Source organism: Pseudorca crassidens, chromosome X, assembly GCF_039906515.1.
Source record: "Pseudorca crassidens isolate mPseCra1 chromosome X, mPseCra1.hap1, whole genome shotgun sequence".
Lineage (NCBI taxonomy): Eukaryota > Metazoa > Chordata > Mammalia > Artiodactyla > Delphinidae > Pseudorca > Pseudorca crassidens.
This window is the reverse complement of record NC_090317.1, coordinates 4,802,445-4,820,363: the sequence shown is the minus strand read 5'-3', so window position 1 is coordinate 4,820,363 and position 17,919 is coordinate 4,802,445. Positions and strand designations below refer to the sequence as shown.

The 17,919-nt window shown below is 41.9% G+C and overlaps 1 protein-coding gene across 11 annotated transcripts in view; it reads left to right on the top strand.

Annotated features, from left to right (window-relative positions):
* The window catches only part of MTMR1 (myotubularin related protein 1), a 95,717-nt gene that overhangs the window by 3,466 nt on the left and 74,332 nt on the right, over positions 1 to 17,919 (top strand). For 3 of the 11 annotated variants that reach the window (XM_067723023.1, XM_067723019.1, XM_067723017.1), the window contains exon 2: positions 2,999 to 3,104. The exons of 2 other annotated variants lie outside the window; for them this stretch is intronic. Coding sequence is in view for 3 of the 9 variants with exons in the window: in XM_067723017.1 (XP_067579118.1) it covers positions 2,999 to 3,104 (106 nt within the window). In the remaining 6 variants the exon portion in view is untranslated. Of the gene's footprint in view, positions 1 to 2,998; positions 3,105 to 3,635; positions 3,745 to 15,232; positions 15,257 to 15,893; positions 15,921 to 17,446; positions 17,498 to 17,919 lie in introns of all 11 variants that reach the window. 6 more of the 11 variants (XM_067723021.1, XM_067723026.1, XM_067723020.1 and 3 more) reach the window with 5 other exon arrangements.

Below are 17,919 nucleotides of genomic sequence, written 5' to 3'. Positions count from 1 at the left end.
AGAAGAAGAATCAAGGACAATCCCAATGTCTTCGGCTTGCGGAAAACGATGTTGCTGAGATGGAGAAGCCTCTATGTGGAGCGGGGTTAGGAAGTTAGCAGGCTCTCAGCCCTGGTTGTAACAGTAATGAGATGTCAGTTGGATTTCCCAGAGCAGATGTCAAAGAGGCAGTTGGTTTATTTAAGCCTGGAGTTCAGGGGTGGTGTCTGGGCTGGAGTCACCAGCATAGAGGTGGGGCTTAAATTCATAAGGTGGGAGAACACCGACAGATGATGGGCGTGTGGAAAAGGTAATTGGAATAGGGATGGGCAAGGTGCATTCTTACGATACTTAGCAGATAGGAGTGATGAGACTCGGTGAGCATTCAGATGTGAGAGCCAAGTGGAGAGTGGGCTCCAAGGTAAACCCCAGCTTTGGGCCCTGGGGCCCCTGGATGAGGCTGTGCCTTTCCCTGACTTAGGAGACGTGAGGGCTGGAGGAGCAGTTTGCAGGCTGGGCGGCTGATGCTGGTCTAGACCCGTGGAGCCGGCAGGGTCTCTGGGACCGACTAGTGGAGCTGTCTCATGGGATCCTCGGCGTCCAGATCGGGGGAGTCCGGGCTGGAGAAACAAAGCTGGGAGCTCCCAGACTGCAAGTGATTGTTGCCACCAGGAGTGTGGAGGGAGACTGCACTGACTAAAGAGCAGAGAGGGGAGAGGAGACGTGGCCTTCCTCCTCAGTCCCGTCGTTGTGACCGGCTCTGGTTCACGTTCTTCTTTTAAGAGACCCCCAGAGTAGACCCTGGCTCTGCAGCTGTGGCTCAGCCGTGGACCGTGGGCCCTCCCCTCTCTTCTGAATATCGTACTTCTCTTAATGCTGATGGAGCTGTGGGCCTGTGATAGGATGTGGCTCGCTCAAGGTCACGGAGCTAGCTGGTGACAGAAACAGGACCCGGAGCCAGGCCTCCTGTCTACCAGCCCACCGTGCCACACTGTTTATAACTCTGTTGACCAGGATGCTTCTGGTTGCAGGTACCAAAAACACAAATCATTCTAGCTCCAGCCAAAAAGGAAGTGTGTTGGCTCCCATCACTGCTGCAGCCAGGGTGAAAGATGGCCGCAGGCACATTCAGAGCCAGAGTTGCAAACAGTGTGGATGAGGCTTCCCATCTCTGTTTTCTTCATGTCTTACTCTCTATCTCTGTGGGTTCCTCGAGGTGGTGGATGTGGAGAGTGGCCTCCGCCAGTGCTGGGGGCGGGTCTACACAGCTCCGGGTCCAAGAGGAAAGCTTGGGGTCACTCCCCTCCAAGTGGAGCAGAATCCTATGAAATGCGGAGGGGCAGCTCCCTACCGTGGAGAGAAGGGTCCTCATTAGAAGGAAGGGGAACGGAAGCTAGAGGATAACAGCAGCCCCCTCCAACCCACCCCGTCCGCGGTGGGTGAACAGGTGGGTTCCTGCTGTTAGATTTGTGCTCAGGCCCAGGTGCTGGCAGAGGAAAAGGCAGCTTGGCAAGAAAAGTATGGGAGAACCGGACAATAAAGGTGCCTTAGCATTTAAGAGGAAACTAATATCCCTCCCTTTCCCCTCCTTCTTCCTCTTAGTTATTAATTGTGGTAAATAGAGTCTTGGTGTATGACAGGAATGTCTGCCCATTCAGCGAATGTTTGGACTTATATTTTCGGCCCCACAGATAACTACTGTAGGCTGTCCTGGTCAGAGAATGCAATTTAGGTCGCTCGTAGAGCACATCAGATGTCTTTATTTCACTAGTTACGTTATTTCACACACTGCCTAGGGATTCCAGGTTTTTTTTAATCCTTCCAGTACACGAGTGTGGATTTAATTAGTGATGAGATTTTCAAAGGTCTGGAACACTGTTTACAGTGAAAGCCACCTGCAAGGTAAACTTTCATAAGTATCTTTCGCCCTTTTACTTGATTTCTTCAGTGCTTTCATGAGTTGAGAGAGGAGCCTGGCCTCTGGAGGCAATTTTTAATTCCCTCAGTGCTTACTTTGCTTACGTGGTCCTTTAAGTCAGGTGAGCACAGCCCGACCACTTACCAGCTGTGTGACCTTAGTCAAACGCTAGAGCCTTAGTTTTCTCCTCTGTAAGGTGGGTCACTGTGAGGCTCGGGTGAGGCTGTGTGCAGAAATGTGTTGAACATTTGAGAGCAGCACACAAGCGCGAGATGCCATTTCCTCTGCGTCCTTGTGTTCTCGTATAAGGCAGTGGCTAGCATCTGTAGCGCTGGCCTCTGTTTTGCCCTGTGGTTCGGTGAGTTGGTCGCCGTTGGTGGTACCATATCCTGGAAGGACAGCCCCACCACTTTCTGATGGGCCATGTCGCCACTGCACCTCAATTTTCTCATCCCAGAAACCTGTTGGCTCGTCCCCGTTCTGCCTTCTTATCACATGTGGTTGTCAGGCTCTGATATCATAATGGACTGGAAAAGCCTTTTGTAAGTTGTCAGAGCACTTACAGAAATGTAAGGCGGCATTATTACTACACACAGGACTTTTCTAGTCTGTTCTTTTTAAAATCATACAATCAGCTTTGCTCCATTAAGAGTCACTTTGATTCACTTGAAATTACATCGTTTTCTAGATTTAAAACCACCAGCATGAAAGTGATAGCATTTTTGAAAAGCATATGCTGTAAGATAAATATTTCACTTTAGAATTAATTTTCTACTTACATTAAGAATATTCACTCTATATAATTGTAATTGAGTGATATTTTATTAAATGCTAGAAAATAACATATTTAACTGTCTGAGGTCTAGAATCTTAACCTTAAAATAAATTGGTTGATTCATTTCAAATCAACCTGGAACCTAATCTTACTTCCTAGTGGTCAGTCGATATTTCAGTTCTTACATTAAATGTAAAGGTAACTAAATAGTCTAATTAAAGTTCATTCTTTAAAAAAAAGAAATGTACATATATCCCTAGTCAGTGCTCAGTTTTCTCACTCAGAGGCTATGTCTTAAAATATTTTAATTGCACTATTTCTTTTAGTCCTACAGGATCACATGTTGAATGGTGTAAACAGCTTATAGCTGCTACAATTTCTAGTCAGATTTCAGGTTCAGTGACATCAGAAAATGTATCCAGAGATTACAAGGTAAGCGGAATTGAGTCCTTAATTCATTTTCAATATCCTAAGTAGCCAAGAAGCATTGCAGTTTTAATTCGAGTGAGACTTTGGCCCCTTGAATGCTCACCGGCCATTTGCTTGGGAACAAGGGTGAAAGATTCTCTGTTGTTAGAGTTCTGAACTTTAGAAGAGACATTTTTACCAGGATCTAGTATATGTGATCATAGTTTTATAATTGAGAGGAAAAGCTGACTTTCAATTATGATCATTCTTTTAAAACTCCAGATCCATTTTATTATATATTATATTTTTAGATTTGATTATAATAAATGCCTATATTTTCTTTATTAGTATTCTGAATTTCAGAAAATATCTGATAGATAGTATTTCCCTAACTTCACAATTTGTTTCTGTATTTATGTACTACCTATGGGTTTTCAGCATTAATATGTGATACTAGAATGCAAAAAACTTGCAAAATCTCAAGAATGTTGTATGGGCAGCCTCATTTTTTAGTCCTTATTGAATTGAGAAATCTCTTCTTGTTTATTTTAAAAGTTGGATTCCCTGCTTATTCTAAAGTTAAGAGTGATAAGCTCCTTGTCAGCAGAGACTGGGGCTCTTTTTCTCACCACTGCTCCCCCAGCACGATCCTGGAACGTAACAGGTGCTCAATAAATTCTTGTTGAATCAATTAACAAATAAAACGCTTGCGTGCTCCATCTTTGTTAAGGCTAAAGACTAACTTTGTTTTAATGTCAAGAAACTATTAACAGGTACATTAAGTGAAACCATGTCTCCATTTCAGTAGTACAGTTTACTTGAATTGAGGATTCAGTTTATTATAGTCATTTTTGCCCACTAGTAAGAGAGAATAGATTTTCACAGGTATGTATGAATGACATTTTAGTATCCTGTCCTACCCTAGGTCAATGGCTCTCAAAATCATAGTCCTTGCCAGGCATCAAATCTTACGAAGAGTTCAAGAGCTACGATAACGATCTTAAGTCATTCTTAATAGCTGTCCGTGTTGAAGGGCTCTAGCCTCACTTCCTCTTTAGCTGTCCTGTAACAAGTGCAGAAACTGACTCCAGAGGCTGTGTAATTGAGATTTGGCTATGGTGCTGGACTTGCTTCGTCCAAGCCATTGGATGCTGTTGCTTATGCCTCCCAGAGGAAAGCATGGCTGGAGATGAACAGAAGTTGGATAGTATGGCCAGCCAGAAGAGTGGCAGTATAGTTCTTGATAGTTTTCTCTGCTATCTGGTTTTCATGTTTGCCCACGTAGGAGGAGCTGGGGCTCCTGTTCCTCAGAACCTGACTGGGCAAAACGTGACTGCTGTTTCCAGGTGGCAGAAGCGTTTGCTGCATCACCTGTGCCTGAGCGGCTGATCACTGGGCAGCTGCCGACCCCACTGGTCCCAGGCGCCCTCTTGCCCCACGTTAGCGGAGAAACTGCCCTACTGAGTGGAGAGGCTCAAGGACCCATATTGGCAGAGAATAGCTCTTAGACCTCGGATTGATTTTCTTTATGGACAATTATGTGTTAACTGTAAGGTTTTCATTATGGTTGAATAGTTGTTAGTGCTGTGTGGGTTCTAGAAAAGGATGGTGACTGTGTGCATAGCTGTCTAACCTCTACATTAATAGATCAGACTGAATCTATGCTTTAACATGAAGCAACTAAGGTTTTTAAAAAAAATTTTTAGTTTATTTACGAATTTTGTATAGCAGAATTAGCTCGTGTTGGAATGGTTTAACAGATGGTATTCAGAGAAAAAGAAGGCTTTTCTATATTTTGTAAATTGAATTTTAAGTACCTACATCAGATCATTGCTAAAGCTTTAGATGAATTATTGTAAGAGAGCATTTTTTAACCATTGTCTTTGTTAGATTCGCCCTGTAACCAAGTCTGCAAATTTGGTGTTAAATTTATAATTCAGTTGTTATGTTTTCTTCAAGGAGAGAGTTCTTTTAAATAATAAAAGAATAAAATGTTTCTAAACCACAGATAATTTTACATGCTATGTATAAAGTAGTTCTTAGAATCAGGGTAACCAGCGTGGGCCTTTGGGACACCTTTTGCATGGGAGCCATGCATGGGGTTTGCCCTGAAGGTCCAGATACAATTCCTTGAGGATTTAATGTGCAGTCATCCGTTGATAATATTTGAAATTATACATTGTGCAAATATCTTATTTGAAATACACACTCAATTTGGGGGTTAATTTATTATAGGTTAAACTCAGCGTCAGTAATGAAATGGGAACAGATGTTTCTGTGGAGCAGAGCGCTTGCACCTCGATTTGGAGCACTGTGTTCTCAGTTGTAGGCTGCGGCAGCATCCTCATCAGCCCTCTAGCACGTGCAGCACTCTATGGTTTTGTAATACTCTTTTGACATATCATCCATTTACTTCTTAAAACAACCCAGTAAGATGGCTTTTATTATAATCATCATTTAACAGATGAGGAAAGCAAGGCTCAGAGAGGTTAAGTGACTTGCTTAGTATCATGCAGTTAGACTTGGGGTTTGAACCCAAGTCATCCTATTGAAAAGCTAGAGTGATTTTTAAAATTTTGTACTGCCTACCTGTTCACTGTTTTTCAAAATGTGGCCCTTGGGTGTTCCCGCACCAGCACTCCCTGGGGTGCCTGCAGAAATGCAGCTTCCATGGTCCCCGTCCCCTCAGTGAATCAGAATCTCTGAAGGCGGGGAACAGTGTGTCTCATGCATTTCTTTCTTTCTTTTTTTTTTTTGATGGTGTTTTGTTACTTATTTTTACAAGATTGGGATTATATCCTACACATTATTGTTAAATTTGCTTTTTTAAAATTGGAGTGTAATTGTTTTACAATGTTGTGTTGGTTTCTGCTGTACAATGAAGTGAATCAGCTATGCGTATACATATATTCCCTCCCTCTTGGACCTCCCTCCCACCCCCGACCCCATCCTGCCCATCTAGGTCATCACAGAGCACCGAGCTGAGCTCCCTGTGCTATACCACAGATTTCCATTAGCTACCTGTTTTACACGTGGTAGTGTATTTATGTTAAACCTAATCTCCCAATTCATCCCCTTCCACCCCTGTGTCCACACGTCCATTCTCTACATCTGCGTCTCTATTCCTGCCCTGGAAATAGGTTCATCTGTACCTTTTTTCTAGATTCCACATATATGCGTTAATATACAATATTTGTTTTTCTCTTTCTGACTTACTTCACTCTGTATGACAGACTCTAGGTCCATCCACGTCTCTACAGATGACCCAATTTTGTTCCTTTTTATGGCTGAGTAATATTCCATTGTACATATGTACCACATTTTCTTTATCCATTCATCTGTTGATGGACATTTAGGTTGTTTCCATGTCCTGGCTATTGTAAATAGTGCTGCAATGAACATTGGGGTACATGTGTCTTTTTGAATTATGGTTCTCTCAGGGTATATGCCCAGTAGTAGGATTGCTGGGTCATATGCTAGTTCTATTTTTGCTTTTTTAAGGAACCTCCATACTGTTCTCCACAGTGGCTGTATCACTTTACATTCCTACCAACAGTGTAAGAGGGTTCCCTTTTTTCCACACCCTCTCCAGCATTTATCGTTTGTAGATTTTTTGAAGATGGGCATTCTGACTGGTGTGAGGTAGATACCTCATTGTAGTTTTGATTTGCATTTCTCTAATAATTAGTGATGTTGAGCATCTTTTCACATGCTTCTTGGCCATCTGTATGTCTTCTTTGGAGAAATGTCTCTTTAGGTCTTCCATCCTCATGTATTTCATTCATTCATTCATTTAATTTTATTTTATTTCATTTTTGGCTGTGTCGGGTCTTAGTTGCAGCCCGTGGGATCTTCGTTGCGGCATGTGGGATCCTCCACTGTGGTACACAGGCTCCTCATTGCAGCATGTGGGTTCCAGAGCCCGTGGGCTCTGTAGTTATGGCACGTGGACTCTCTAGTTGTGGCCTGCATGCTCAGTTGTTGCAGCGGGTGGGCTTAGTTGCCCCGCAGCATGTCAGATCTTAGTTCCCCGACCAGGGATCAAACCTGCGTCCCCTGCATTGGAAGGCAGACTCTTAACCACTGGACCACCAGGGAAGTCCCTATTTATTTCGTACAATAAATTGTAAAAAGTTCAGCTTCCCTAGGTTTGTATCTGTTGAAATTGGTGATGAGACCATACATTTCTGGTACATTCCCACAAACCTGAATAATTAGCAACTCATGTTAGATTTTAGAGTACAATTGTTTTATTATTTACCCATGTCATAAATTGACAGTTAGCTTAGAGTCAGATCACCCAAGGTGTGGTAAGAATATCACTGTCATCACGTGAGATGAGTTTAGGTGATATGCCCATGGACATGTTTTAACAGTTATGTAATTATTTTAATGTGTAGTAGGAAACCTGGCACATCAGACTTGTGATTTAATGGGTATTATTGCTTAAAGCCAGGCGAAACATGAAAAAAAGAGTGGATTCAAAGTCAACATAAAGGGTTTCCCTGGTGGCGCAGTGGTTGAAAATCCGCCTGCCAGTGCAGGGGACACGGGTTCGAGCCCTGGTCCGGGAAGATTCCACATGCCACGGAGCAAGTAAGCCCACACACCGCAACGAAGAGTAGCCCCCGCTCGCCGCAACCAGAGAAAAGCCTGCGCACAGCAACGAAGACCCAACGCAGCCAAAAATAAATTTAAAATAAATAAATAAAGTCAACATAAAGATAAATACTAATATTAGTACAGGTGATATGCATATAGCAAACCAGACTTGTAGAGGTGTTATATAAGATAACAGAAGTTTGGAAAACATTGTCCCTGTTGAAAGAGTAGATAGCTATTATGTGGATTATGGATTAACTAAATTAATAAATGTATGCCTTAATGCCAAGTCATCCTGAAGATTTACCTGATAATTAAGACTACTAGAAGAAATGTAATAAAATGTTTTGTTTGCCCACCCCCCTACTACTAACTCAGTTGCTTCCATTTTTAACGGGCTAAGAAAGAGTACAAATCTCTCTCTTGAATTTGTCAAAACATTTAAGAACAAGATCTGAATGTAATGTTCCAAAGATTAGATGAAAAAATACAGTTATAACTTGTAATGAAACATTTTTAGGAACTGCTAGCAGAAGTGACACAGTTGATCAGCTTCCATTGTTTGCAAAGCAGAACTAGGCCAAGAAGAGGGAACATGGTGTAGTACAGACGGGACTGGTTAGCTTTGTGACCTTGTATAACCTCTGAGTGTCTGTTTCCTTTTGTGTAAGGTTAAGAGAATTTGGATTAGATTTGAAGTCTCTAAATTCCTTTCTTTCTAGAACATTCTTCAATTCTGTTTTGTCCAAAAGGATTTGATTCTGGCCAGCCTTCAGGAAATTAGGACACTATAGTTTTAATGTGATCATACTCTTTCCTCTGGCTCCAACATCGTCGTCATCATCATCATCACCATCACCATCACCATCACCATCACCATCACCACCACCACCACCACCACCACCACCACCACCACCACCCCTCTGTCCCTCTCCTCCTGTTTCTCCTACTCTCATCCCTGCACACACATTAGCTAGATCTCTTCCATAAACATTCTGAAGAAAAAGGAGAAAATGGAGAGAGTCCTATACTACATTTAATCATTTAATAGGTTAGTACAGTGATTAAACTCTGGATCCTAAACAAAAGTTTCCAGAAGATCTTTGGAGGGAAGTGGGATGCAGTGTGTGGGAAAGGCTTCATTATGCTTGAGCTTGGTCTTAGTTAATACTTCTTAAATTGAGTACTAGTCTAGAAGGAGGGAAGCTTGAGCACGATCTTTTCGAATCCATGACCATAGTCCACTGTTAATAGCTTGGCCTCGTGATCTGTTTATTAAATCAGAGTTTGCAAACACAGATGTCTACAGGGTATAGCTAACAAGCTAAACACACATGGCTGTGGAGAACTGGAGACTGCAGCATGTCCCCCTAAAAACAATTAAATTACAAAAACAACCCTGCTATTGCCTGTTGGAGCAATAGGCCTCCAGTTTGTAACCACTGTAATGTCAAAGTACTATCCTATGTCTCAGGATTACTTGTGGAGTAGAATTATTTCTTAAAAATATCAAGATTCGGGCTTCTGCTTCTGGAAAGATGGAGCAGATGTACTTTTTTCTTATTTTTCACTCTCAGTACAAATAAAAACCCTGGACATTATCTATAAAATAGACGTAAGAATGCCTTGAAAGGTAGAGAGAAGAAGGCAGACGGGTTAGGGACCTTAGCACCTAAGGAACGACAGGGTGGTGCTATCCCTGGGTTATGTTTTTGCCATATATAACCCAGACTTGTTGCTGAAGAAGCCAGCAACCCAGAAATGCCAACAGGTACAGACAAGAAAAGCCTAGTCTCTCTAGCCAAAGGACAGGAAGGAGGCAGCCGAGTAGAAGGAAAACTTTTAGACACTAACCACTGTGCTCCGGCCCCACACCCACCCCGCCAGCAAGGCCAAGCGGGGAGGCTAGATTCCACTGTTGCGAGGCTGTAGCAAGGCACAGTGACCCCTGCAACTGTGGTGTCGGAGGCCTGGTGGAGAGTCAGGACTTTCACTACCGCCCACTGCAAGGAGGCCACACCTCCACTGTGGTTACAGTGGTATCAGTCATGAGCACTCCTGCCACTGCCAGCTGGGCAGGTATGGGCGGAAGCCTAACTGGGAGCTAGAGCTCTCACCCCGACCCAGAAGTAACTAGGAGACTCCTGTCCTTGGATGGCAGCGTTGGCCAAGAGGGGAACCTGGACTCGTACCCACACCTGGCTGTAATGAGGCAGTGCTCACTGCCCCTCTTCTCCTGGAGCAGTGGCAGAGAAAGCAGCTGCAACAGGAGGGTTACATAAGACCCACACTCTATAGTATTCAAAATGGCCAGATTTCCACTGAAAGTCACTCATCATACCAAGAGCCAGAAAGATCTCAAACTGAATGAAAAAAGAGAATCAGTAGATGCCAAAACCGAGATGACACATGTTAGAATTACGTGAAAAAGGTTTTAAAGAAGCCATCATAAAACTGCTTCAATAAACAATTACAGATATGCTTGAAACAATGAAGACGTGGAAAGTGAGAGACAAGAAACAGGAAAGTTTCAGCAAGAAAATATGAGATAAGAACCAAATGGAAATTTAAAAAGTGAAAAATATGATAAAGAAACAAAAAACGAAACTAAACAAACAAACAAAACCACCAAACCCTCAGTGGATGGGTTCAACAGCAGAATAGAGAGGTCAGAGAAAAGAATTGGCTAACTCTTAAGGGAATTACACTGAGTAGAAAATGCCACTCCCAAGAGATCACATACTGTATGATTTCATTTGTGTAACAGTCTTCAAATGACAAAATTAGAGAAATAGAGAACAGATTAGTGATTGCCAGGGGCTAAGAAGGGGAGGGGCTGGGAGGGAAGTGGATGTGGCTATAAAAGGGCAACATTAGGTGGTGAGGAAATTGTTCTGCATCTTGGCTGTGTCAGTGTCCGGGTCCTTGTTCCGGTATTGTTCTATAGTTTTATAATATGCCACCATCGGGGAAATTTGGTGACATGGTACACTGTACATGGAATCTCTTATTCTCACAACCACTTGTGAATCAAGTTATCTCAAAATTAGAAATTTAATTTTTAAAAAGTCAAGAGTTTTACAGACTGCTCAGCGACTCTATATTGCATGTAGAATAAATTTTGATTAATATTTCTAACAACTCATGATATATCAGAAGTATTATTTAAATGGAGCATATAGTTATGCAAATAAAGATGTTAGAAACTGGTTAGTGAAAAGGGTATCAGCAATTATCCTGTACTAGTTCAATTGCAAGTATGCTCATCCCTTTTGTACATGGCAGTTGGGGCCAGCATGCTTCATTGAACAGCTCATTGGTCACATTTCCTGGAGGGCTTTAGAGAAGGAGAATGATTGCTTCAGGCTAGGGTTTGACAAGAGTCAGGCCAGGTTCAGGTGTGGCTTGTTTCCCAAAGACCAGGGTTGTATTTGGATGACTGGTTGAGATTTGTATTGGCCTGTCCTTGGCCTCTGGCTGCAGCCGGTGGTGAGGAATAAGTTGCGCAGACTCTTGCTTACTGAGGCCCCTGCAGCAAGTGGAGCCATCTCCTGACCCAGCAGGTCAAACTCTTTAACTCATTTCGTAGTGGTCTGATTGCTAAAGCAGGATTACTTTATAGACTTTATGCCTAAAACAGAGAACAGTGGTGTTTTTACTCCACTATTACAATCTTTTCATGAAAAGAAGCTTCTTAGAGGCATAAGCTCAAAGATAACTCATTTATAAAAAAAAACAAAAAACTGATATTTATTTCACTTAGAATCATATGGTTTATCAAAAAGATCATAAAATTTGGAGTCGGGGCACTTTGCCTTGAGTCCAGCCCTGTACCTGACTAGCTGCCCAACAAGTTGCTTACCTTGCTGAGCCTCAAGTGTCCTCATCTGTATAGTGGGTGTTACAGCAGAGGTTTAATGTATTAAAAAGGGCAGCATATGTACGAAATGCATACAGTGCTCATTTACTGTATGCTGTTACTCTATGAAAATGTATATGATATGTAAAAATGACTACAAGAGGAGTGTATTGTAATTGCTGAACACCAGTCCACTTCCATAAATGTGATGTGAGCACCTAACATGCACAGGAGTGGGGCTGGGCTGGGCTGTCTGGAATTCATAGAAAAGAGACTCCAAAAAATACAGTACAGGGCATTCTGGGCATTAAGCCTTGCGGGTATTTGTCAGCCTCCTCAGAAAGGGAACAGGTTTAGGTGGGGCTGTATGGAGATTAAGAGCGTGGGCACTAAAACCAGTCAGCTTGGGTTTGAATCCCCACCCTCTTAGAACACTTGTGACACCAGATGTGTGGGTTTTGCCCCCACACTGACGAATTCTCCAAAACCAGCTGAGTGTTCTACAATTCAATTTGATTCTGATACTAACCAGAGTTAGTGCAGACCCCACAGGTTAAGGGCTCAGTCCCACAGAAGTTCTCACTTCAGATGCCAGTTTCAAGTAGTGGGTACCCAGGTTACTCACAACTTCTGCTTAGCTTGGCTACAAATCGGGGCTTCCCACAAGTCTCTCCCTGAGTCCAATCATTTGCTAGGAAAACTGACAGAACTCAGGTAAACACTGAGGTTTACCAGTTCATTGTATAATAAAGAATATAAAGAATGATACAGCCTGTGCGGCTGTCTGAGTTCTCGAGGGCTGTCAGCACTGGAGGCCGATTTGCCCCCCACCAAGTTTAGGTTGGGGAGATGTTTTCTGAAGTCTTCCAATGAAGCTTAAATGACTCCTAAGGTTTGAGGGCTGGTCAGGACCTCGCAGCCATTCGTGGACTCGTTTCCTTTTGTACGTGTAGAAACTGAGGCCAAGTGCAGGCACACGGAGGCCCCGAGTCTGCCAGTGAGAGCTGGCCCCAGGCCGCCTGACTTCAAACCACCGCTCTCTGGCTTCGATCAGATTCAGATTCAAGAAAAAGGAAATGAGCCTCTCTGTGCACCCGAAATGGCTTATTTCAGGAGAGATGAAAACTATAAAGCAGAAACACATGGGTATCAACTCAGGTGACCTCCATTGACCTTTCCGGCCTCCGACCAAGAGTAGCGGGGACTTACATACAGCAGGTGAAGAACTGTGTGGGTGGCAAAGGGGACCATCATCCTGCCCCTTTCCTTTTGATTTAGTTTCTCCTTCCAGTAGCAAAAGGCGTGTTGACAGCAGTATATCTCCTACATTTAAGGCCCAGTTATGCTGCTTGTGAATGCTGCTTTCTAGTTGTCAATTGTTACTATCACTTTATAGACAAAACTTTACAAAATTAATTGCAGTTACAGAACAAAAGTGAAAATAATAACCTGTTGGAGCAGAGGTTTGGAGGGAGCAAGGAGAAGCGAGGGCAGAGGTCGTGGTATTGCTTTCTTCATCCACCCTTGAGGGAGCTAAGAGAAAGCAGATGAACGTTTGAAGGCTTTAGTTACTGTGGGCTAATTACAGCGGTGCTAGGCTGAGGCGGTGTAGTAGACTCTCTGGGTGTAAGTACTTGCTCTGAAACCTTGAACTTGGCCAGATTACTTAACTGTGCCTTGGTTTTCTCATCAAAAAATGGGGCCAATAATAATTTTTATCTCACAAGGTTGTTCTGAGAATGAAATGAGTTAGTATAGACAAGGTTCTTAGAAGAGTGCCACCAAAAAATTATTTCTGAGCTTTTTTTAAAATGATGCAGCTGCTGCAGAAGGACAACGATAAAAACTAAAAATTACAATTTCAATCAGCAGAGATTGGGAAGAGGGAGGGAGTAGTTTGAGAAAGCATATTTTCTTTTTTTTTTTGCGGTACGCGGGCCTCTCACTGCTGTGGCCTCTCCCGTTGCGGAGCACAGGCTCCGGACGCGCAGGCCCAGCGGCCATGGCTCACGGGCCCAGCCGCTCCGCGGCACGTGGGATCTTCCCGGACCGGGGCACGAACCCGTGTCCCCTGCATCGGCAGGCGGACTCCCAACCACTGCGCCACCAGGGAAGCCTAAGAAAGCGTATTTTGTCATCTAGCTAGGTCACTAGGTACTGTTTAAAGCTGAGAAATCAAGAAGTAGTGGTGTAAGCATACTCCTAGGTTATGGAGGCAACCCTCAGAATTAAAAAAGAAATCTCGCTAAACGTGGTTATCACTGACAAATGAAGCTTGGGAGGGGAGACTATTTTGACCTTTTATTATCATGTATGTCCCAGTTTGAGTTTTTTATGAACATAAGCATGCATTTTATTTATTTTGTACTAACTTTCCTGTTGTAATTAACAAATGATAAACTTCACATATTTAAAGTATACAGATTGATAAGTTTTGATAGGTGCCCACTTGTGAAACAAGCACCATAATTAAGATGATAAACATATTCATCACCACCACCCCCTCAAAAAAAAAAGCTAGGTTTAAGCTTCTTAGTCTGAGTAGTCTATATTAAGGAACTTCTGGGCTTTAATTCCCTTTGAGCTACAGCATCCCTTAATTCAGATACCTTTTTTACTTCAAAGAGTATTTTCTTTTAATGGTAACAGTGATGAACTCTATATTCTTGTATTCATGTGATCTTCTTATCTTTCCTGAGTAAAACCTGTAAAGCTAATAAGAACCTACAGTGATTTTTTTTTTTAAAAAGTGATCTGTTTTCCATAGAACCTCCAGTGTTTATCGTATGTAACAATGATCAGATTTCAGACTCGAGAGTGGGGAACAGATGATTCATGTCTTCCTCAGACCGTTAGCACTATTCGCTTTTCAAAAGTTCCATCCCTTCTCTGGGCTGTTTCCCCGAACGCTCATGCTGCACGTTCAAGTAGGAGTCACAGGAATAACCTCTCTAAAATCAGTGTCCGGATTTAGTAAAGCTTGGCTTTCCTTGCCCGGAGACTGCCCTCCCCGGCGCTCCCCGGCCCTCCCCTCCCTGCCAGCTACCCTTTCCTGGGCTGGCGCAAGGAACGGGCACCTTCTCCCGGTGGGGCGGCCGCATCGGGAAGTTTAATTCTGGAGTCCCAAGTGCGAATTGGAAATAGAATTCCTGTCGAAACCAGATTAAGATTTCTGCTTAACTAGGCTTTATGATCCCATTAACGCTGTGGCTGAGCTGTGCTCTGCGCCAGCTGTGGGCGCTTTTGTGGTTTCTTGGTTCGGTTTTGTTTTGTTTCTGTGGGCTGGTTTGGGAGCAGAACCGCCTTTTTATATCATTGTTTCTATGCGGAAAATGCGTTCAGTATTCCAAACAGACACACAAATGAATTTTTCACACACGGCCTGTTCACACTGTCTTGTAATAGCCCTTGACAGAAGGGGTTTGTGTTTAAAATAATGTCATTTGTCTTAGCCTAAGGGCAATAAGTTTCTCCAAGTCATAGACTTGCCTGCAAACTATAGGACAAACGTGTTAGGATTGATTGGATATCAAATGGAACTTAGAGGGCAAATGTGTTAGGATCGATCTGCTCGGTTTTATTTGGAGTATTATGATGTTTCTTAGGGCATGGGCTGGCGAACTTAATGGCATCTTTCACAGGTCAATAGTGACGTGTCCGTGATGATGATGTTCTGTGTTTTAACTGACAGGTTTTCAGGAGGCCTGATATAAGGGTAAGGATATTTGGCTTTCAGCACATGGGCCTCCTCCTTGTGTGTTTCTGTGCTTTATCGAACACTTAGTCTATTTAGCGTTCTTTGCCTTCTCACTGATTTTATGAGTCACTCAGATCAGTTTGCTCTGCTGTGTCATAGCTTTCAGTGTTCACTAGAAATGCTTTATTTGTTACAGTGTTTCTATGTGCGGAAAAAGCCGATGTGTGTGAGGGCAGGATGCTAAAATTGTTACCACTGTGCAATACTGACTTCTGTTGTGTTACATGAATTCTGACCAAATGGGTATTCATGGCACCGGGTTTATAAGGCTAGGCCTATAGAGTCCTCTTAATTTAACCTCGTTTGTCATGTAGTTCATGCTGAAGTATTTAATAACAACAACAAGAACAACAACAAAGTGGTCAGTTGTCCTCCTTCCTGAGTAGGAGATCTAAGTAAGATTTCAAGTCTTGATCACAAGATCAAGTAAGATTTCCTGTTTGCATGCTGAATCCCAAAAGCAGAAGTGCTAATCTTAAAGATAAATTTAGCAAAATCAGCCCCATTTAGTATTTCTTAAAATATAGAGGTAGCTGTTACAGCTAGTAGATTATAGTTTATAGTTTCCTCATGATTTTCCTTCCCTTTATTTCAGAATATTCATAAAGCAAGACAAAGATTGGTAATGTGCATGCATTTAAACCTGAGTATCAGATGTTGAAAATTAACCTATTTCCATTAAATGAAAACAATGTGGATTTTGACAGAATCATTTCATGACTTCAGTTTTAAAGTTTTAATCTTATTGAAGCCAATGAAGTAGTACAAAAATAAGCAGGTTAAATCAAATTATTGTTATTCTAGTTGGTTTTTCTTTGTTTAATTTTGTTTTTATCATGTTTTCTTTTGCTCATGGGAATCATTTTCTTTCACTGATTCACATTGTTAAATATTAGTGTTTGGCTTTACACTTGCATGGACTTTGAAATGCTGTGGGGTTTTTTTGTTGTTGTTGTTGTTTAGTCATTCATTCATCTGTTTTTAAAATTTTTGTCAAAGAATGATTCCGTTTTCTTTGTCTTTAAAAAAAGAATGTAAATTTAAAAAACCTGGCTGCATTTAAAAAGTTGTCCTGCTCTGAAGGGTAGCAGTACCAACTGTGTACTAAATTCAGTCTGATGATAAAGTATAAAAATATTTTAAGTAGCTATTTTATTTTATTGACAAAAATGAAAGGTGGTGGGAAAGAGTAAATTCTTTTAAAGCTTTGCTACTTCTTCACTGATTGCCTCTTAAAGAAATGTAGTCATTAGAACCAGTTTCTTGAAGGAAAAATATATTGATGCTAAATTTTAATATTTTCAGCCTCAGAGACTTGATACAACTTTTAAAAGGTGTTATAATCTTGTCATCGTCAATATTCATGCTCATTATACCACCTGCTAAACTAAAAGTCCAAGTTTTTAGAGTTTCATAAGCTGATTCCATAAAGAAATTAAATTAAGAAGAGCATACATGTAAAGGGATTGGAAGAAATTTAGATAAAGATATGTGACGCTTTTCTTCGAAGCACGTTGATACTATAATTAGAAAGATTTAATATGGTTTTGAGTCATAAATCACAGTATTTAATTAGCAATAAGTAACAGAGTGTATGTATGTATCTGCATATGTATGACCCCAGCATGTGATATGCGCATGCACATGTGTGTGGAAATGTTGTTAATTCCAGTGGTGTTGACCCCTGGGCAGCATAATAGTTCCTTTTGAAAACACATGTCTATGAACTGCCTTTGTATTTTTGGCTTGATTTTGTTCCTTGCCCTCTGTGGTATGTTTTATTTTCTATGAGCATGTTATGCGTCTGTTATTTTGTTTCTTGGCTGTATGCTGCAGTATTGCTTGATTTTAAAAAGACAGTACATTCTTTGAAACCCATGATGTTTGTTTGCTTTTCATTTTTCTACCCCAACACAAACACAGAATAGATACTCCATTTTAGGCTGAGGATGCTATAGATGGCCTACACGTTCTTTCCTTAACTCCAAGGGGGAAAATGTTGGGATATGCAAAGCCATGAAAGGTGTGTCGACTTTTACATGCTTACTGTCTCTTTAAAAAAGAACTTCCGTCCTTTCACCTGTCTGTTTGCACGTGTTTCTCTTCCCCTCTTTGCCTTTTCTTGTCCATGCACCTGGTGCTGTGCAGGAGATTCAGGAAGAACACAAGGGCTACCCTTCTGAAGCTGAAGCTGATCAGGTGGCAAGTTCTACGTGTTCATCTGTTTGTAGTTACAGATCGTGTATTTAGAAGCCATTTCATACTAGATTTCTAGACAATCAGCAAATGCTTTTTCCACTACAGTAGTACTCTCCTGTCCAAGTTTGGTAGATTCCATTATGACATTATTTGCAAAAATTGGTTTATCCAACATTTTGTCAACCAGAAATTTGTTCATCTCTGCTTCTTGGTTTTCCCAGGTAGATTTACTGATGAGGTTAACGAGCCTCAGTCATGACAGGATTCTGAAGTGCCTTCACAAAGACTTAGAGGGGCAGATGCATACGCTAAGGGTGCTCCTCGAGGGTGCAAACTTTGCTTTATTCAAATTTGCAAGGTCTGTACCCAGCACAGCGCCTGGCACGCTGTAGGTGTTTGTGGAATGAGTCCATGTATTTTAT